The sequence below is a fragment of the Papio anubis genome, chromosome 4, assembly GCF_008728515.1.
Source record: "Papio anubis isolate 15944 chromosome 4, Panubis1.0, whole genome shotgun sequence".
Taxonomy (NCBI): Eukaryota; Metazoa; Chordata; class Mammalia; order Primates; family Cercopithecidae; genus Papio; species Papio anubis.
In genome coordinates this window covers 128747773-128769661 of record NC_044979.1, presented here as the reverse complement: position 1 = coordinate 128769661, position 21889 = coordinate 128747773, and the positions used below count along the sequence as shown (strand labels likewise).

The following is a 21889-nucleotide window of genomic DNA, read 5'->3' as shown; positions in this document are numbered from 1 at the left end:
TCTCCTGACCTCGCGGATTCAATCTGCCTCGGGCTTCCCAGCAATTACAGGCTTGAGCCTCACTCATGCCGGCCAACTCCCACGTCTTTTAGTCCCTCTTTACTAAGATAATAGGTCAAATCTGGGAAATATTAATCTCAAAAAGGAATTCACCCATTTCTAAGAGATGACCACACAAGATGATTTTGTGTGTTTCAATTTTTTAGTTTTAGAGATAGGGTGTGGCTCTGGGACCCAGGCTGGAGTACAGGCTAAAGCGATCCTCCTGCCTCACCCCCTTGTCCTCTGCCTTCCGTAGCTGGGACTGCAGGTAGCTGGGACTACAGGCACAACCCACCATGCCCAGCTAATTTATTTTAATTTTTTGGTAAGGTCTTTTAATGTTGCCCAGGCTGATCGGAAATGCCTGGCCTCAAGGGATCCTCCCACTTGGCCTCCCAAAGTGCTGGGATTATAGGCATGAGCCACCACACCTGGCCCAAGGTGATTTTGTTAGTTGGTACTTTCTGTAATTTGGATGAAGAAAGCATTATTTTCTTCACATTTTCCAGATAGAAATTACCATCCTGGGCCGGGCGCGGTGGCTCATGCCTGTAATCCTACCACTTTGGGAGGTCAAGGTGAGTGGATCACTTGAGATCGGGAGTTCGAGACCAGCCTGGCCAACATGATGAAACCCCCTCTCTACTAAAAACATACAAAAAATTAACTGGGCATGGTTGTGGGCACCTGTGATCCCAGTTACTTGGGAGGCTGAGGCAGGAGAATCGCCTGAACCCTGGAAGTGGAGGCTACAGTGAGTCAAGATCGTGCCACTGCAAACCAGCCTGGGCAATAAGAGCGAAACTCCATCTCAAAAAAAAAAAGGAAAAAGAAAATGACCCTCCTGTTTTTAAAATGGTACATGCACTGCTGCTTTGTTTCCTACAATCACACCTCTGATACCCATTCGTACCCTGAGCTGGGAGTCACTCACACACACGTTCCTATTCCCATTCTCGGTTTACAGTTGAAGGAACTGAGAGCCACACTCCAGCGGTTTTCCCATTTTTTATCTGACAAAGTATTCTCTGTGCAGCTCAGTCAGGACTCAGGACTTAGGGCTATGCGAGTTCTCAACGCTGTACTTTCCCTCCACAGAGCTGAGAAGCTCCAGCTGCTGAACCACCGGCCTGTGACCGCCGTGGAGATCCAGCTGGTGAGCCAAGGGCGCCTGCGCTGGGGAGGCTGCTGTGGGTCTGAGATGTAGAAAGGCTGTGGTGGACAAGCTAGGAACTGTTGTTTTTTTTTGAAGAAGCTGCCCAACCACCCCATTTTTTAAGGAAAAGGAGACCTTGCCAGTTTGATCCTAGTTAATGTGGACTTAGGGACCGTAAAACACTGGAGGAGATTTCATTCCTCCCCTAGGATTTTGGCTGATGACTTGGCGGCTCTCTGTCTCCCCTGATGTCCAGGCCATTCTGGCTGTTGCTTCCCTGTAGGGGTTGTTGCCAACCAGATGTTGCATAAAAACATGAAACTCAGCATGTCTCTGGTGAACATTCTCTGCCCCCACGCCCACCCTTCACCCCACTCTTGCTTCCTCTCCTTCTGGGTGAGGGGAGCATGTGTGCGCTGTCCCACCGGCTCCCTTCCTTGCTCATCTCCTGGCCTAGCCTCCCATGCTGGAAACCTGCAAGCCATTCTCTTCCTTTCATCTCATAGTCACAGAGTCCCCAAGTTCTGTTGCTTTTGTCTTCTGTTCTTGCTTCTCTCCCTCCTGTACTGCGTTTTTTTTTTTTTTTTTTTTTTTTTTTTGAGACGGAGTCTCGCTCTGTCACCCAGGCTGGAGTACAGTGGCCAGATCTCAGCTCACTGCAAGCTCTGTCTCCCAGGTTTATGCCATTCTCCTGCCTCAGCCTCCCGAGTAGCTGGGACTACAGGCGCCCGCCACCTCACCCGGCTAGTTTTTTTTTGTATTTTTAGTAGAGACGGGGTTTCACCGTGTTAGCCAGGATGGTCTCGATCTCCTGACCTCGTGATCCGCCCGTCTCGGCCTCCCAAAGTGCTGGGATTACAGGCTTGAGCCACCGCGCCCGGCCTGTACTGCGTTGATTTCTGCATTATTTCTCTACACGGCTCTTGTGGTTGTCCTCTCCCCATTCTCCCTGGCTCCCCAAGTCCATCTCCCACATCACCGTCAGAGATCACATCTAAAATGATGAATGTGATCCCGTTTCCCTGCATGAAACCATTTATTTAGTGCAGCCTCATCACTTACGGAGTCCGCTTTGCACTGAGAGCATAGGCTTTGGAACAGGAGGAGGCAGCCAGAGTAGAGGGCCTGCGATGGGGTATTGGGCCTGGGAAATGATCCAGGGAGATACCCAGGCCACCACTGGGCACATTGTGGCCACTGCCTTCTTATTACAGGGCAGAGAGCATCGGTACGTGACAAGTGTCAAGCAGGCCATCTAACTGCCAGTTTAAAAAAAAAAAAAAAGAAACTGTTCATTGTCTTTCTAGGATTGTTTTTGTCCTTCAGAATGTACCCAAAATTAAATTAGAACAGTTCCTTCCATGAAGGGTGCCTTTCTCTGGGAACCCGCCTGTAGCCTAAATAGAAACCCCTTTCTCATGTGTCCTGATTATTTTCATGCTTTACGCTGTGTTGGAGTTTCAACTTAGAGCTTAGAGGAGAGAAAAAACAAACAGAACAGCAAGAAACGAATCCCTGTCCCTCTGGGTTAAAGATCACATGTCATGTCTCCTCCAGCTTTAATCAGCAACATATGTTACCCATGGCTTAATGACAGGCAGAGAGAAGAGATGAGGATTAGCGTGACCTCAGCCAGAGCCTGTGGAAAGTGCTATCATTACTTGGGGGAAAATTCGCTGCTATTGAGAATGCCTGGGGTGGGCTGGGCGCAGTGGCTCATGCCTGTAATGCCAGCACTTTGGGAGGCCAAGGTGGGCGGGTCACCTGAGGTCAGGAGTTCAAAACCAGCCTGGCTCAAGTGGTGAAACCCCATCTCTACTAAAAGTACAAAAATTAGCTGGGCATGGTGGCACACACCTGTAATCCCAGCTACTCGGGAGACTGAGGCAGAATCACTTGAACCCGGGAGGCCAAGGTTGCAGTGAGCTGAGATCGCACCACTGTACTCCAGCCTGGGTGACAGAGTGAGACTCCATCTCAAAAAAAAAGAGTGCGTGGGGTGTGCCAGACCTTGGTCCTGGCGCCAGTGATTGTCTGTCACTTTGAATGCCCTCCCCACAGTCTTGGAAGGGGGCAAGTGTCCTCTCGATTTTAGCCCAGAGGGCTGGTGAGTGGCTGATTGAGACCTTCTGATTCAGAAGCTTTACTTTGCCTCCTCCAAGCTAGGTACTCGTGCTTGATAAGACGAAAGATGTGTGTGACATCTCCTAAGATGGTTTCCTTCTCCTTTCTACAAAGTATGTAGGCCTTGGTAGAAAGTGCTGTTTCTCAGCAGTTGAACCATTTTACACCCAGATTCTTCCCACTCTGGAATTTGGCTACAAAAGGTAGCAAATTGTTTACCAAGGTTTGTAGCAGTATCTCTTCTCACCAGAGAGTGAATAAGAAATGAAAGCTTTGACTGAACATGGTGGCTCACGCCTGTAATCCCAGCACTTTGGGAGGCCAAGGTGGGAGGATTGCTTGAGGACCAGGAATTCAAAACCAGCCTGGGCAACATAGTAAGGCCCCATCTCTACGAAAAGTTAAAAAAAATTAGCCAGGTATGGTGGCGCACACCTGTGGTCCCAGCTATTCAGGAGACTAAGGTGAGAGGATTGCTTGAGCCCAGAATTTCAAGGCTGCAATTAGCTATGATAGTGCCACTGTACTCCAGCCTGGGTGACCGAGCAAGACCCTGTCTTTAAAAAAAAAAAAAAAAAAAAAAAAAAGCAAATCGCCAGGCACAGTGGCTCACACCTGTAATCCCAGTACTTTGGGAGGCTGAGGTGGGTGGATCACCTGAGGTCAGGAGTTTGTGACCAGCTTGGCCAACATGGCCCCGTCTCTACTAAATACACAAAAATTAACTGGGTGTGGTGGCATGAGCCTGTAATCCCAGCTACTCGGGAGGCTGAGGCAGAGAATCGCTTGAACCTGGGAGGTGGCAGTTGTAGTGAGCCGAGATTGCGCTACTGCGCTCCAACCTGGGTGACAAGAGCGAAACTCCATCTCAAGAAAACAAAAAGAAATAAAGGTTTCACTTACAGTGGAAAGCGCAAAGGACTTGAGTGAGAAGTTCCCTATATCAACACTAGAGCCATTTTTTCTCCCTGGGTCCAGAAAACAGTCCCAGTGTTCGACATTTATTACCATTCACTTGGGAGCCAGGTGTCTTTTGGAGGCTGAAACCTCACCTCTTCAGTTACGCCTGAGCCGTGATTTGCCGTGGCCCTCTGATGACTGCCTGCTGACTCAGAGACTCAGTGAGGAAATGAGGTGGCCACCCGGCTTAGGACTTGTCGTGCCCAGTTGTGTATTGATTTGGAATGATTTGTGAGCCCTCTGGGCTGAGGTCAGTGAATCCTGTGACCTCACAGGCCACTGTCCTGAACAGCACTACCATCTAGGCCTGTTAGTAATTTCGTGATTATGAAGTCTGGACTCATATAGAGTGTTATTGCTTGTAAAACACTGTTACATATGTTCTCCTTTTGTCCTTGCTGTAGGCGTTACTTTCATTTTACATTAGAGAAAATTGAAATTTAGAAAGCCAGGTTTAGTAAACTGTTCTGGATCAAATATTTAATAGTGTACGTTGTTGCTCTCAGATCTTTGACTCATTTTGAGGAAAGTAGGACATTAGGTTTGGCAACTTCGAGTTGCCATTTTTGGAGATCAGCAACCCAGTTTGATGCTCCTGGGACTGAGATAATGAAAGTTTATCATTTGTGTTAACTCAGCTGTCGATACTTCAGACTTTTACATTTATTTGTCCTTATGTTCTGAACTACCTGAAATGATTGGTATCTGAGAACCTTGAGATGGTGCTTTGAACTTTACTCTTGGAATGTTTCTCCTCTGTTGGAAAGAAAAGGTGAAGGGTCAGGCACAGTGATTCATGCCTGTAATCCCAGCACTTTGGCAGGCTAATGTGGGAGGATCGCTTGAGCCCAGGAGTTCAAGACCAGCCTGGGCAACCCCATCTCTACAAAAAATAATAAAAAATAATTAGCTGGACATGGTGCCACATAGCTATAGTCCCAGCTACTCAGGAGGCTGAGGCAGGAGGATTGCTTGAGCCCAGGAGTTTGAGGCTGCAGTGACGATTGCGCCAGTATGCTACAGCCTGAGTGACAGTGTAAGACCCACTCTCTTTGGGAAAAGAAAAGGCGGGGGTGAGGGATAATGTAGGCATTGTCATTTACGCTAGTGATCCAAGAGGTGCTAGTGTTTTATTTCTGAAAGTTTCTTTTTGTTTATATTTCATTTAGTTTAATGCAGTGTAGGGTTTCTTCCTGTGACTGGGAACCTTAGGTTGAAAAACAAAAGGTCCTGACTATAATTAACCCTGAGGATTGGATGTTGATAAAAGGTTCGGCTGTTAGTGAATTTAGCAAAGTTTTTTTCTGCACATTCTTTCCTCAAACGGAGATCATCTTTTCTCTGGATTAAATAACCAAATCTTGGCTATTTTCCTCCTTTCTCTGCTTTATTCTTTGGGGGCAGTACATGTTAGATTACTGCTTTTTATAGACTGTAACTTTGCATGTCTAATTTTAAACATGGCTTTTTGGCCGGGCATGGTGTCTAACTCCTATAATCCCAGCACTTTGGGAGGCCGAGGCTAGTGGATCGCCTGAGGTCAGGAGTTCAAGACCAGACTAACCAACATGGAGAAACCCTGTCTCTACTAAAAATACAAAACTATCTGGGCGTGGTGGTGCATGCCTGTAATTCCAGCTACTAGGGAGCCGAGATCACCCCATTGCACTCCAGCCTGGGCAACAAGAGTTAAACTGTCTCAAAAAAAAAAGGGGGGCGGGGGTTGAAGATTGTTTCTTTCTCCCAAGAGAATTTACATTTTCCTGAGCTATGGAATCTTTAGAAAATGGTCATTTTATTTCACAGCGTCATAGGGAGTAGCCCCCATTGATTCGCTCAGGATCCCCCCGCCCCATCCTGGGACACCAGAATTATTATCTAGTTGCAGAAACACTTTTGGGCTGAAGTGAGTGGAGAGACCAGGGTTTTGCCAGGAGTTCGTGGTGTGACCTTGGGCATGTCACATGACTTCCTGAACTGTGCTGTTGTCTGTAAAGTGAGGTGGTCAGACTGGGATCCTCTCCAGGATTGCAGGCCTGTCCTATTACCTTGTTTTACTTCAGTCTGCCAGGATTTCTTTCTGGAACTCCCTGTGGTTCCATTTGCCGAATTTCAGAGATTGCTGTGGGGAATGCTGTGGAATAGGACCTGGCCACCTTGAGCTGAGAAAGGTGTTTGTGATCGATGGTTGATGCCACCAAGCAAACAGGGTTAAGTAACTTGACTGCCTGCATGCTGCTTTTAAAAAGGCAGCTGATGACCTAATTCTGCTTAGAATTAGGGGCTCAGGCTGTGGGTATCATCTCTAGATTCAGATTTCTGGGACCACATCAGAAACCAGGTTTTGCGTGGACCTTTGATGGGCAGTGTGGTGTGGAGTGTGGGAGACTGTGGGTTTTAGACTGGGCAGGCCTGGCTGGGGATTCCAGTTCTACCTCTTGGCAGCATTGCTGAGAGGATGAAAGGAAATGCTGGACGGGAAGTGCAAGATGCAGCTCCAGGCACACGGGAGGCCTCCCCGCAGGGCTGTTGCTAGTGGGAGTGAGGATTAGAAGAAGGCTCCAGCCGGGCGCGGTGGCTCAAGTCTGTAATCCCAGCACTTTGGGAGGCCGAGACGGGCGGATCACGAGGTCAGGAGATCGAGACCATCCTGGCTAACACAGTGAAACCCCGTCTCTACTAAAAAAATACAAAAAACTAGCTGGGCGTGGCGGCGGACGCTTGTAGTCCCAGCTATTCCAGAGGCTGAGGTAGGAGAATGGTGTGAACCCGGGAGGCGGAGCTTGCAGTGAGCTGAGATCCGGCCACTGCACTCCAGCCTGGGCGACAAAGCGAGACTCTGTCTCAAAAAAAAAAGGCTCCAAACCATTTGGCACACAGTGGGCATCATCAACTATGTTGACGTTCATTAAATTACAGCTGTGTGCCGGGCACGGTGGCTCACACTGTAATCCCAGCATTTTGGGAGGCCAAGGCGGGTGGATCACGAGGTCAAGATATTGAGACCATCCTGGCCAACATGGTGAAACCCCGTCTCTACTAAAAATACAAACAGTTAACTGGGCGTGGTGGCTCGCGCCTGTAGTCCCAGCTACTCGGAAGACTGAGGCTGGAGAATTGCTGGAACCCGAGAGGCGGAGGTTGCAGTGAGCCAAGATCGCGCCACTGCACTCCAGCCTGGCACAGAGCAAGACGCCATCCCAAAAAAAAAAAAAAAAATTACAGATGTGCTTGTGAAATGTAAAAGTACATAAAGTGCCATATAACTTCTCAGAGATGCATATGCAACCTGTTGACTTCTCTCTGTGCGTGTCGGTGGTTGTATAACTGTTAGCGTTTTCCTTTTTTCTTTTTTTTTTGAGAGTTGATCTTGCTCTGTCACCCAGGTTGGAGTGCTTGGCTCAACCTGGGCTCAAGTGATCCTCCTACTTCAGACCCCCGAGTAGCTGGGACTACTGGCACACACCACCATGCCTGGCTGATTATTATTATTATTTTTTTTAAGAGATGGGGTTCCTCTATGCTGCCCAGGCCGGGGGTTTTCCTTTTCTTTAAAGAAAAATGCTATCCTACAACTCAGTTTTTAGTGACCCATTTGATCAGTCGCATTGGCTCAGTCCAGGATGTGAGTTGGCTCCACCCTTCCATCTGGAAGATGGAGAGGACTCACGAGGACCCAGGCCGTGAGATCTGTGTGCCAGGAGGCCGGGCTGAGACTGTGAGCACAGTGGGCAGGGCTGCCCAGGACTGTGAGTTTCATTTGTAACCCTGGAGGATTTTCTTTCCTTCTGCAGATGGTGGAAGAGAGTGAAGAGCGGCTCACGGAGGAGCAGATTGAAGCTCTTCTCCACACCGTCACCAGCATTCTGCCTGCAGGGCCAGAGGCTGAGCAGAAGAAGAAGACCAACAGCGACGTGGCAATGGACGAAGAGGACCCAGCGTAGAAGAGCACAGCTGGCCCTGGCATTTCATGAAGTCAGAAGGCCCAGCAGCCATTTCCTGGATGTTGAGAGGATTGTTTATTTGATTATACCCTCTATCCCGGCAGGCCTGGCTGGCTTCGTGGTTAGTTGGGTACATCACAAAAATAAGCTAAAAAGAAATATTTGTGCCTTGGGGAGAAGAAACATGGTGAAGACAGGCTGAGGTTGTCAGGGCAGAGAGCTGAAGGTGGGGACAGTGACCGTGGATCCCTCTGTGCTTGAAAGATTTCCTCCACAGCCTTTGCCCCAGTTGTGGGGAGGTCTCTATACACAGCGGGGAAAATGCTTGTGTCTTCTTTGGTGGGCCATGTCCTAATTAGTTTCATCTGCTTCCCTGGGAACTTACTAAACAGGGGCTCAGAGCACTGTTGGGAATCTGGTTAGAACCCCAGAGAGTTACTCTAAGTTAAAATGAGTCACTGACCTTGGCTCACCTTAGAGGAATTTCCTCGAGAACAACAGAGATAAGAAAAGAACCAGCCTGGCCAATCCTTCAACAGCTCTAGAGCCCCTTTTCTCTGCTGGCAGGGGCTTTGTTTACCAGCTCACTGTTTAGGCTAAATGTTAGGGACCAGATCACTGCAGTTGAAAACAGGCACTCCAGGCTTAGTGACAGTGGCAGCAGAAACAGTTTTGGCTGCCTTCCTGACCACCCCACTTTCCTGCCCTGAGACAGCAGCCCAGAGCAGGTGCTTCATATTGAGACCAGGTGAGCCTCATTTGCACAACAGTCAAATTGTTTGCTCCTTTAAAAAGGACACAATTAGCCTGGCCCAGTGGCTTATGCTTATAATCCCAGCACTTTGGGAGGCCAAGGCAGGAGGATCACCTGAGGTCAGGAGTTTGAGACCAGCCTGACCAACATGGAGAAACCCTATCTCTACTAAAAAAAAATACAAAATTAGCCGGGCATGATGGTGCATGCCTGTAATCGCAGCTATTCGGGAGGCAGAGGCAGGAGAATCACTTGAACCCAGGAGGCGGAGGTTGCAGTGAGCTGAGATTGCACTATTGCACTCCAGCCTGGGCAACAAGAGGGAAACTTCATCTCAAAAAAAAATAAGTAAGATTATTACCATGTGAAAACCTTTTTAATATTCAGGAATTCAGGATTTGGAAAGTGTAGTTGCCCCAGGCATGTGGTTGTTGCCTTAGGTCCTGTGAATATTGCTGAAAATTGGATTTTCCACATTCACTGTCTTCCCTGTTTTAGGGAAGAAAATGATCGTAGACATTCGATTTTCCAAATTGGTAGTCTTTCATTTTCAATGCTAATGGGATTACTTCTCTTCCAACCCTCCTGCCCATCCATCCATCCCACTCCCCAGGCAATTGATTGCAGGTCCGTGCATCTTAACCTTACCATCTGAGATTCAGCTGAAATCTGTTTATAGGCAATTGAAAGTACCAGATTAGGGTCAGGTGTGGTGGCCCACACCTGTAATCCCCAGCACTTTGGGAGGTGGAGGCGGGCGGATCATGAGGTCAGGAGTTCAAGACCAGCCTGGCCAACATAGTGAAACCCCTTCGCTACTAAAGATATAAAAAAATTAGCCGAGTGTGGTGGTGCATGCCTGTGATCCCAGCTACTCAGGAGGCTGAGGCAGGGGAATCGCTTGAACCCGGGAGGCAGAGGTTGCAGTGAGTCAAGATCACACATTGCACTCCAGCCTGGCCAACAGGGCGAGACTCCATCTCAAAAAAATGAAAGTACCAGATTGTACTTGTAAATCTATCTAGGGTATTGGGAATTTTACTGGGAGCTGTTGATTTATTTCTCAGGGCATATGTGTGCTGTGTGCCGATCTGTCTCATTATTGTCTTTTTTTTTTTTTTTTTTTTGAGACAGTCTCGCTGTATCGCCCAGGAGTGCAGTGGCACGATCTCAGCTCACTGCAACCTCTCCCTCCCAGATTCAAGCGATTCTGGTGCCTCAGCCTCCTGAGTAGCTGGGACTACAGGCATGCGCCACTATACCCTGCTAATATCTATATTTTTTAGTAGAGATAGGGTTTTGCCATATTGGTCAGGCTGGTCGTAATGTCTCTTTTTAACACTGAATATGTTAGGTGGTTTTTCTTGATGGATTTAGGGTTAACCTAGTTAATAATAAATTGTTTCCAGGTAATTAACAAGTTTTGTCATCTTATAAATCTGAAGAGTTAATATTGTCATGGATACAAATAAAGTGAAATCTGACTGAAGCTAAAATGTGTGATTTTTTTTCTTAAAAAACTGACTTTATTTAGATCTACATTTTTAATTGGATTTCAAGAAAAGTTTAAGTTTCTATATTTGAGACCTGAATTTAGCCTCAGTTTTTTGTTAAACCAGGTTCTGGAAGACTTAATTTTATAAGAAATGCACATATATTCCGTGTAATTTTCCTACCACATTAATAGTAAATGTTTCAGAAATAAAAATTGACCAGGCTCAGTGGCTCACACCTGTAATCCCAGCACTTTGGGAGGCCAAGAGGGGTGGATCACGAGGTCAGGAATTCAAGACCAGCGTGGCCAACATGGCGAAACCCCGTCTCTACTAAAAATGCAAAAATTAGCCGGGCGTGGTGGCAGGTGCCTCTAATCCCAGCTACTTGGGAGGTTGAGGCAGGAGAATTGCTTGAATCAGGGAGGCGGAGGTTTCAGTGAGCCAAGATCGTGCCACTGTACTCCAGCCTGGGTAGCACAGTGAGACTCCGTCTCAAAAAAACAAAAATTAAAACAACTGAATTCATGGAGGTAGAGATTTGAAGAATGGTTATCAGAGGCTAGGAAGGGTAGTGGGGGTTGGGAGGGATGGCTAATGGATACAACAATATAATTAGAAGGAATAAGATCTAGTATTTGATAGCACAACAGGGTGACTACAATCAACAATGATTTATTGTACTTTGTTTTTGTTTGTTTTTGAGACGATCTCATTCTGTCACCCAGGTTGGAGTGCAGTGGCAAAGTCTCAGCTCATGGCAGCCTCCACCTGGGCTCAAGCAATCCTCCCATCTCAGCCTCCTGAGTAGCTGGGACCACAGGTGTGCGCCACCACACCAGGCTAATTTTTTGTATTTTTAGTAGAGACGGGGTTTTATCTCATTGCCCAAGCTGGTCTCAAACTCCTGAGCACAAGCAATACACTTGCCTTGGCCACCCAAAGTGCTGGGATTACATGCGTGAGCTACTGTGCCCAGCCTCAAATTTAAAAATAAAGAGCCTAATTGCATTGTTTGTAACACGAAGAATAAATGCTTGAGGGGATGGATACCCCCTTTACTCTGTGATTACTATGCATTGCATGCCTGTATCAAAGTATCCTGTAAATATATACACCTACTATCTACCCACAAAAATTAAAAAAAAAAAATGGCCAGGCATGGTTGCTGATGCCTGTAATCCCAGAACTTTGGGAGGACGAGCTGGGTGGATCACCTGAGGTCAGGAGTTCGAGACCAGCCAGGCGAACATGGTGAAACCCCATCTCTGCTAAAAATACAAAAATTATCCAGGTGTGGTGGTGGGTGCCTGTAGTCCCAGCTACTCAGAAGGCTGAGGCGCGAGAATCACTTGAACCCGGGTGGCGGAGGTTGCAGTGAATTGAAATAGCGCAACTGCACTCCAGCCTGGGTGACAAAGCGAGACTGTGTCTCAAAATATTAAAATTTAAAAATTTAAAAGTAAGAATAACTTAAAGTATAATTAGATTTTTTTGTTTGTTTATTTGTTTTTGTTTTTGAGACCGAGTCTCGCTCTGTCACCCAGGCTGGACTGTAGTGGTACCATCTCAGCTCACTGCAACCTCTGCTCCCAGGTTCTAAGCAACTCTTCCGCCTCAGCTCCAGAGTAGCTGGGATTACAGACATGCGCCATCATACCCAGCTTTTTTTTTTTTTTTTAAAGTAGAGATGGGGTTTCACCATGTTGGCCAGGCTGGTCTTGAACTCCTGACCTAAGGTGATTCACCTGCATCGGCCTGCCAAAGTGCTGGGATTACAGGTATGAGCCACCGCACCCACCCTACATTGCTTGTAACACAAAGGATAAGTGCTTGAAGGGATGGATACCCCATTTTCTATGATGTGATTATTACACATTGCATGACTATCAAAGCATCTCATGTAACCCATAAATAATACACCTACTATGTACCCACAAAAATTAAAAAACAACAAAAAACCCCACACCACTACCTCACTGATGCCATAATGTTTAACCATGCTTTTCACTTAAAGAATTCCAGGAAATAGGCCAGGCGTGTGGCTCACGCCTGTAATTCCAGCACTTTGGGAGGCCAAGGTGGGTGGATCACCTGTCATCTGAGCTCAGGAGTTCGAGACCAGCCTGGGCAACGTGGCAAAATCCTGTCTCTACTAAAAATACAAAAAATTAGCTGAGCGTGGTGGCACGCGTTTGTAGTCCCAGCTACTCTGGAGGCTGAGTCACGAGAATTGCTTGAATTCAGGAAGTGGAGGTTGCAGTGAGCCACGATCGTGCCACTGCTCTCCAGCCTAGGGGACAGAGTGGGACTCTGTCTCAAAAAAAAAAAAAAAAAAAAAAGAAAATTCCAGGAACTGGCCTTAGAAGATCTAAATATCAAACCAAGGCTGCGGAGAGTTCTACCTCAGAAAGAAATGCTGAGTAATTGATTTACAGCCCTTTTGTCGCCGGCCAGACCACCAAATGGCCCTTACCCAAGATTGCAACCAGACATGCTTGGCTTGCATGCCTTGCCCATCATGTGCTACCAGCTCAGCCTGCAAACCTTACCCCTGATGCCAGTTCCCACACTTTGCCTAATAAAAAAACTACTGACTTTTTTCAGAGAGTCAGCTGGAGCATCCTTGTACTGGGGCGCTAGCCCCAAAATAAAAGCCTTGTCTGGGGCCGGGTGTGGTGGCTCATGCCTGTAATTCCAGCACTTGGAGGATGAGGCAGGTGGCTCACCTGAGGTCAGGAGTTCGAGACCAGCCTCGTTAGCATAGTGACACCCTGTCTCTTCAAAAATACCAAAATTAGCTGGGTGCAGTGGTGTAGCCTGTAGTCCCAGCTACTCAGGAGGCTGAGGCATGAGAATGACTTGAACGTAGGAGATGGAGGTTGCAGTGAGCTGAGATCACACCACTGCACTCCAGCCAGGGTGACAAAGTGAGACTCCATCTAAAAAAAAAAAAGAAGAAAAAGAAAAAATTAACAAGGGGAGCAGCAGATTTCCCAGACAAGGTTTTTGTTTTGTTCTGTTTTCTTTGAGACACAGTCTTGCTCAGTCTCCCAGGCTAGAGTGCAGTGGCGCGATCTGGGCTCACTGCAAGCTCTGCCTCCTGGGTTCCCACCATTCTCCTGCCTCAGCCTCCCGAGTAGCTGGGACTACAGGCGCCTGCCACCACACCCGGCTAAGTTTTTGTATTTTTTTTAGTAGAGGTGGGGTTTTACCATGTTAGCCAGGATGGTCTCGATTTCCGGACCTCATGATCCACCCGCCTCGGCCTCCCAAAGTGCTGGGATTACAGGTGTGAGCCACCGCACCCAGCCTTGTTTTGTTTTTTAAGGTGGAGTCTTGCTCTGTTGCCCAGGCTGGAGTGCACTGGTGTGATCTCAGCTCACTACTGCAACCTCCACCTCCTGGGTTCAAGCAATTCCCTTCCCTTAGTCTCCCAAGTAGCTAGGAGTAGCATGCACCACCACATCCAGCTAATTTTTGTATTTTTAGTAGAGATGGGTTTTCTCCATGTTGGCAAGGTTTTCTCAAACTCCTGACCTCAAATGATCTGCCCGCCTCAGCCTCCCAAAATGCTCCCAAAGTTACAGGCATGAGCCACCTCACCCGGCATGATTTAGATAAGACTTTGAAGTTTAGACTTTTAAGGGTGATGCTGAAAAAAGTTAAGACTTCTTGGGATTATTGGGATGGAATTTAATGAAGGTATTTTGGATGTGAGAAGGATACGGATTTCGGGGAGCTAGGGGAGAGTGCTATGGTTTGAATGTTTTTCTCTCCTCCAAAAATGTATGTTGAAATGTAATCCCCATTACCCTAGGATTGGGAGGTGGGGCCTAATGGGAGGTCATGAGGGCTCTGCCCTCTTTAATGGATTAATACCACTGTATAAAGGGCTTGCTGCCATGTGAGGACATACATTTCATCCCTTTGTACCCTCTGCCTTCTGCCATGTGAGGACACAGCAAGAAAGCCCTTATCACACCAGATGCGGGCACCTTCCTCTTGGACTTTAAAGTCTCCAGAACTGTGAGAAACACATTTCTGTTCTCTCTAAAGCGCCCGGTCGGTAATATTCTGTAATGCAGCACAAAATGGACTGAGACATTTCGCTTTCTCCTCAGGTGGATCCCAAGACACAAAAAATGTCCTGCTAATTAGTGAAGGAGTTTCCTTGGCACAGACCCAATATGCAAAGAAGTGGCTGCCTTTTCAAACGCCTACTTTCCAACAACAACAAAAATCACAAAGCATATTTAAAAAAAACAAGGTAACATGGACTATTTCAAGGAAGAAAATGAAGTGGCAGAAATTATATCTGGAGAGGCCGGGCGCACTGGCTCATGCCTGTAATCCCAACACTTTGGGAGGCCGAGGCGGGCAAATCACTTGAGGTCAGGAGTTTTGAGACCAGCCTGGCCAACATGGTGAAACCCCATCTCTACTAAAAATACAAAAATGAGCTGGGCATCGTGGTGGGCACCTGTAATCCCAGCTACTCAAGAAGCTGAGGCAGGAGAATCACTTGAACCCGGGAGGCGGAGGTTGCAGTGAGTTGAGATCGCGCCACTGCACTCCATCCAGCCTGAGTAACAGAGCGAGACTCCATCTCAAAAAAAGAAAATAAAGAAATTATTCCTGAAGAGACACAGGTACCAGACTTACTAGACAAAGAGCTTAAAACAAAACCATCTTAAATATGCTTGAATAGTTAAAGAAAAACATGGACAAAGAAGTAAAGGAAATCAGCAAAATTATATATGTATAAAATGAGAATATCAATAAAGAGATAGAAATTATAAAAAGGACCAAAACAAAAATTCTAGAGATGAAAAATACAATAAACTGAAAAATTCAGTAGAGTCAATGGAAGGATCAAGCAGGCAGAAGAGAGAATTAACAAACTTGAAGAAAGTACATTTGAAATTACTTCGTCTGAGAAGCAAACAGAAAAGAACAAACAGGCCGGGCATGTTACAGGCTCACACCTGTAACACCAGCTCTTTGGGAGACTGAGGCTGGAAGATCACCTGAGGTCAGCAGTTCGAGACCTGGCCAACATGGTGAAACCCCATCTCTACTAAAAATACAAAAATTAGCTGGGCGTGGTGGCAGGCGCCTGTAATACCAGCCACTCTGGAGGCTGAGGCAAGAGAATCGCTCGAACCCAGAAGGCAGAGGCTGCAGTGAGCTGAGATCGTGGCACTGCACTCCAGCCTGGGCGACAGAGCAAGACTCTGTCTCAAAAGAAAAAAAAAAAGAAAAGAGAAAACAAAGGTGACTGCATCCAAAGGGACTAGGGGACACCATCAAGAGGACCAAGATACACATTATGCAGTTCAGCAAAGGAGAAGAGAAAGAGGGAGGGACAGAGATTATTTGCAAAAATGGTCAAAAACTACCCCAAATTGGAGAAAGACATGAAACTACAAATCAAAGCACCTCAGTGAACTCCAATAGAATTAACCAAAAACAGATCCACACCAAGACACATTATCATCAAACTGACAAGTGACAAAAAATCTTGAAAGCAGCAGCCAAAAAAAAAAAAAAAAAGTTAGCTGGGTACAGTTGCTCACACCTGTAATCCCAGCACTTTCGGAGGTCAAGGGATGTGGATCACCAGAGATCAGGAGTTCTAGACCAGCCAGGCCAACATGGCAAAACCCCGTCTCTACTAAAAATACAAAAAATTAGCCAAGTGTGGTGGCGAGCACCTGTAATCCTAGCTACTTGGGAGGCTGAGGCAGGATAATCGCTTGAACCCAGGAGATGGAGATTGCAGTGAGCAGAGACTGCACCACTGCACTCCAGCATGGGCAACAGAGTGAGACTCTGTCTCAAAAAAAAAAAAAAAGCAAAAAATGTTGCTTGTCATGTACAAGGATTTCTCAATAAGATTGTCATTGATTTCTCAGCAGAAACTGTGGAGTCCAGAAGGGGGTGCGGTGATAGATGTAGCATGCTGGGTGGGTGGGGGGAAACCTGTCAACTGAGAATTCTATACATGTAAAAGTGTCCTTTAGTTACTATTAAAAATAAAGTAACTAAGATTCCAGAAATCACAAGTGTTGGAAAGGATATGGAGAAAGTGGAACTCTTGTGCACTGTTGCTGGCAATTTAAAATGGTGCAGCTACTATGGAAAACAGTGTGGCAATTCGTCAAAAAATTAAAAATAGAATTATACAATGTAGCAATTCCATATCTTTGTATATAGCTGGCCCTCTGTATCCATGTTTTTTTGTTTTGTTTTGTTTTGTTTTGTTTTGTTGAGATGGAGTCTCTGTTGTCCAGGCTAGAGTGCAGTTGCACCATCTCAGCTCACTGCAACCTCTGCCTCCCGGGTTCAAGTAATTCTTGTGCCTCGGCCGAGCACGGTGGCTCACGCCCGTAATCCCAGCACTTCGGGAGGCTGAGGCGGGCGGATCATGAGGTCAGGAGATCCAGACCATCCTGGCTAACACGGTGAAACCCCGTCTCTACTAAAAATACAAAAAATTAGCCAGGCGTGGTGGCGGGCACCTGTAGTCCCAGCTACTTGGGAGGCTGAGGCAGGAGAATGGCGTGAACCTGGGAGGCGGAGCTTGCAGTGAGCTGAGATTGCACCACTGCACTCCAGCGTGGGGGACAGAGCAAGACTCCTTCTCAAAAAAAAAAAGAAAGAAATTCTTGTGCCTCAGCCTCCTAAGTAGCTAGGATTACAGAAGTGCACCACCATGCCCAGCTGATTTTCGTATTTTTAGTAGAGAAAGGGTTTCACATGTTGGACAGGCTGTCTCGACTCCTGAGCTCAGGTGATCCACCCACTTTGGCCTCCCAAAGTGCTGGGATTACAGGTGTGAGCCACCGTGCCCGGCCTGTATCCATGGGTTCTGCATGTTGATTCAACCAACTACACATAGACATTGTAGTTAGGCCTATGATGATTGTGTCTGTTCTGAAGATGTACATACCTTTTCTTCTATCATTATTCCCTAAACAATACAGTATAACAACTATTTACACGACATTTACATTGTATTGGGTATTACAAGTAATCTAGAGATGATTTAACGTATATAAGAGGGCCAGGCGCAGTAGCTCACGCCTGTAATCCCAGCACTTTGGGAGGCTGAGGCAGGCGGATCACGAGGTCAGGAGATCAAGACCATCCTGGCTAACATGGTGAAACCCCGTCTCTACGAAAAATAGAAAAAATTAGCCAGGTGTGGTGGTGGGCGCCTGTAGTCCCAGCTATTCGGGAGGCTGAGGCAGGAGAATGGCGTGAACCCGGGAGGCGGAGCTTGCAGTGAGCCAAGATCGCACCACTGCACTCCACCCTGGGTGACAGAGCGAGACTCCATCTCACAAATAAATAAATAAATAAAATAAAGTATACAAGAGGATATGCATAGATTATATGCAAATACCACCTCATTTTAAATAAATGACTTGAGCATCTGTGGATTATGGTATCCTCAATGTATCCTAGAACCAATCCCCTGTGGATACTGAGGGATGACTGTATACACAAAATAATTGAAAGCAAGGTCTTGAAAAAATATTTGTACACCCATGTTCACAGCAGTCTTATTCATGGTAGCAAAAAATGGAAACAGTCTGGGCACAGTGGCTCACACCAGTCATCCCAGCACTTTGGGAGGCCGAAGCGGGTGGATCACTTGAGATCAGGATTTCGAGACCAGCCTGGCCAACATGGTGAAATCCTGTCTCTACCAAAACAACAACAACAACAAAAATTAGCCCAGCATGGTGGCACATGCCTGTAATCCTAGCTACTCGGGGAGCTGAGGCAGGACAATCACCTGAACCCAGGAGGTGGCGGTTGCAGTGAATGGAGATCACACCACTGCTCTCCAGCCTGGGCAACAGAGTGAGACTCTGTCTCCAAAAAAAAAACCACACACACACACGATATGGAAACAATCAGTATTCATCAATGAATAAATGGATAAGCCAAATGTGGCATATACATACAATGAATATTATTCAGCCTTAAAAAACAAAAAAATTTCCAGACATTACGATATGGATGACCCTTAGTGATATTATGCTAGATGAAATAAGCCAGTTACACACAAAAAATACTGTATGATTCCACTTATACAAGGTACTTAGCATAGTCAAAATCATAGAGACAGAAGGTAAAATAGTGGTCTCCAGGGGGTAGGTGAAGAGGGGATTGGAAGTTATTGTTTAATAGGTGTATGTTTTTTGTTTTAAGAGATGAAAAGAGTTATGGAGATGGATGGTAGTGATGGTTTACAACATTTTAAATATATTTAATGTCACTGGACTGTACACTTAAAAACCGTTAAGGCAGGGTGTGGTGGCTCACGCCTATGATCCCAGCACTTTGGGAGGCCAAGGTGGGAGGATTACTTGAAGCCAGGAGTTCCAGACCAGCCTGGGAAACATAGTCAGACTTCATCTCTACAAAAATAAAAAAATAAAAAATAAAAAATAAATAGGCCAGGCGCGATGGCTCACACCTGTAATCCCAGCACTTTGGGAGGCTGAGGCGGGTGGATCATGAGGTCAGGAGATCGAGACCATCCTGGCTAACACAGTGAAACCCCATCTCTACTAAAAACACAAAAAAATTAGCCTGGCATGGTGGCGGGTGCCTATAGTCCCAGCTACTAGGGAGGCTGAGGCAGGAGAATGGCGTGAACCTGGGAGGCGAAGCTTACAGTGAGCAGAGATTGCGCCACTGCACTCCAGCCTGGGCGACAGAGCAGACTCTGTCTCAAAATAAATAAATAAATAAATAAATAAATAAATAATAGCTGGTTATGTTGGCATGTGCCTGTAGTCTCAGCTACTCAGGAGGCTGAGGCAGGAGAACTGCTTGAGCGCAGGAAGTCAAGACTGCAGTGAGCTGTGTTGGCACCACTGTACTCCAGCGTAGGCAACAGAGAGAGACCCTGTCTCAAAAATTAAAAACAAACAAACAAACAAAAAAAAACCCATCAGGCCAGGCACGATGGCTCACGCCTGTAATCCTAGCACTTTGGGAGACCGAGGTGGGTGGATCACCTGAAGTCAGGAGTTCAAGACCAGCCTGGCCAACATGGCAAAACCCTGTCTTTACTAAAAATACAAAAATTAGCCAGGCCTGGTGGCGGGCGCCTGCAATCCCAGTTACTTGGGAGGCTGAGGCACAAGAATTACTTGAACCCAGGAGGCGGAGTTTGCAGTGAGCCAAGACTGCCACTGCACTCCAGCCTGGGCAACAAAAGCAAGAGTTCGTCTCATTTAAAAAAAAAAAAAAAAGAGACTAGCGAACAATACAGTCAGGATGGCTAAAGGTGACCCGAAGAAACCAAAGGGCAAGATGTCTGCTTATGCCTTCTTTGTGCAGACGTGCAGAGAAGAACATAAGAAGAAAAACCCAGAGGTCCCTGTCAATTTTGCAGAATTTTCCAAGAAGTGCTCTGAGAGGTGGAAGACGATGTCCGGGAAAGAGAAATCTAAATTTGATGAAATGGCAAAGGCAGATAAAGTGCGCTATGATCGGGAAATGAAGGATTATGGACCAGCTAAGGGAGGCAAGAAGAAGAAGGATCCTAATGCTCCCAAAAGGCCACCGTCTGGATTCTTCCTGTTCTGTTCAGAATTCCGTCCCAAGATCAAATCCACAAACCCTGGCATCTCTATTGGAGATGTGGCAAAAAAGCTGGGTGAGATGTGGAATAATTTAAATGACAGTGAAAAGCAGCCTTACATCACTAAGGCAGCAAAGCTGAAGGAGAAGTATGAGAAGGATGTTGCTGACTATAAGTCAAAAGGAAAGTTTGATGGTGCAAAGGGTCCTGCTAAAGTTGCCCGGAAAAAGGTGGAAGAGGAAGATGAAGAAGAGGAGGAGGAAGAAGAGGAGGAGGAGGAGGAGGAGGATGAATAAAGAAACTGTTTATCTGTCTCCTTGTGAATACTTAGAGTAGGGGAGCGCCGTAATTGACTCATCTCTTATTTGAGAAGTGTCTGTTGCCCTCATTAGGTTTAATTACAAAATTTGATCACGATCATATTGTAGTCTCTCAAAGTGCTCTAGAAATTGTCATTGGTTTACATGAAGTGGCCATGGGTGTCTGGAGCACCCTGAAACTGTATCAAAGTTGTACATATTTCCAAACATTTTTAAAATGAAAAGGCCCTCTTCGTGTTCTCCTCACTCTGTGCACTTTGCTGTGGGTGTGACAAGGCATTTAAAGATGCTTCTGGCTTTTGTTTTTTAATTTGTAAGGTGGTGTTAACTATGGTTATTGGCTAGAAATCCTGAGTTTTCAACTGTATATATCTATAGTTTGTAAAAAGAACAAAACAACCGAGACAAACTCTTGATGCTCCTTGCTCGGCGTTGAGGCTGTGGGGAAGATGCCTTTTGGAGGGGCTGTAGCTCAGGGCGTGCACTGTGAGGCTGGACCTGTTGACTCTGCAGGGGCATCCATTTAGCTTCAGGTTGTCTTGTTTCTGTATATAGTGACATAGCATTCTGCTGCCATCTTAGCTGTGGACAGAGAGGTCAGCTGGCATGAGAATTTTTTTTTTAAGTGCGGTAGTTTTTAAACTGTTTGTTTTTAAACAAACTGTAGAACTCTTCATTGTCAGCAAAGCAAAGAGCCACTGCATCAATGAAAGTTCAAGAACCTCCTGTACTTAAACATGATTTGCAACGTTCTGTTATTTTTTTTTGTATGTTTAGAATGCTGAAATGTTTTTGAAGTTAAATAAACAGTATTACATTTAAAAAAAAAAATAAATAAAAATGGTTTAAGGCATGTGAAATACAAAGATAATTTAGATATCTCTGTTTTATCTTGTTTTGTTTTGTTTTGTTTTGTTTTGAGACAGAGTCACTCTGTTGCCCAGGCTGGAATGTAGTGGTGTGATCTCAGCTCACCACAACCTCCACCTCCCAGGTTCAAACAACTCTTGTGCCTCAGCCTCCCGATAGCTGAGACTACAGGTGTGCACTACCATGCCCGGCTAATTTTTGTATTTTTAGTAGAGATGGGTTTTGCCATGTTGGCCATGCTGGTCTCGAACTCCAGGCCTCAAGTGATCCTCCCACCTTGGCCCCCCAAAGTGCTGGGATTACAGGCATGAGCCACTGCACCTGTCCATCAGCAAAACAGGTATGTTGGAAACCTCACCCTTAGTATCTCAGATGTGACCTTATTTGGAGACGGTTTTTTACAGTGATAATCAAGTTGAAATTAGGTCATTTGGGTGAGCCATAGTCCAATATGACTGTTGTCCTTATAAAAAGGGGAAATTTGGACACAGAGACACACATAGAGAGATGATGTGAAGAGACACATGGGAAGACAGCCAACTGCAAACCAAGGAGAGGGGTCTGGAACAGAGCTCTCAGAAGGAACAAACCTGGCTCCCCACCTGTGATCCCAGCA

General features: G+C 46.2%; 2 protein-coding genes across 5 annotated transcripts in view; both read left to right on the top strand.

The window, feature by feature from the left end:
* Nucleotides 1–10476, top strand: part of CRCP (CGRP receptor component) — a 40367-nt gene extending 29891 nt beyond the window's left edge. For 3 of the 4 annotated variants that reach the window (XM_009202878.4, XM_003895921.2, XM_003895923.3), the window contains 2 exons: nt 1141–1198; nt 8077–10476. In XM_009202878.4, coding sequence (XP_009201142.1) covers nt 1141–1198; nt 8077–8226 — 208 coding nt within the window. In that variant the 3' untranslated portion in view covers nt 8227–10476. The remainder of the gene's footprint in view (nt 1–1140; nt 1199–8076) is intronic. The other variant, XM_009202879.2, reaches the window with a different exon arrangement.
* Nucleotides 10477–19757: 9281 nt separating this feature from the next.
* Nucleotides 19758–21223, top strand: LOC116274420 (high mobility group protein B3). Its single transcript, XM_031664897.1, has one exon. The coding sequence runs from the start codon at nt 19777–19779 to the stop codon at nt 20377–20379; it is 603 nt and encodes a 200-aa protein (XP_031520757.1). The 5' UTR covers nt 19758–19776; the 3' UTR covers nt 20380–21223.
* Nucleotides 21224–21889: the final 666 nt, after the last annotated feature.

Excerpts from the sequence above, each read along its gene's own strand:
- LOC116274420 (XM_031664897.1), top strand. The coding sequence starts at position 19,777 with ATGGCTAAAGGTGACCCGAAGAAACCAAAGGGCAAGATGTCTGCTTAT.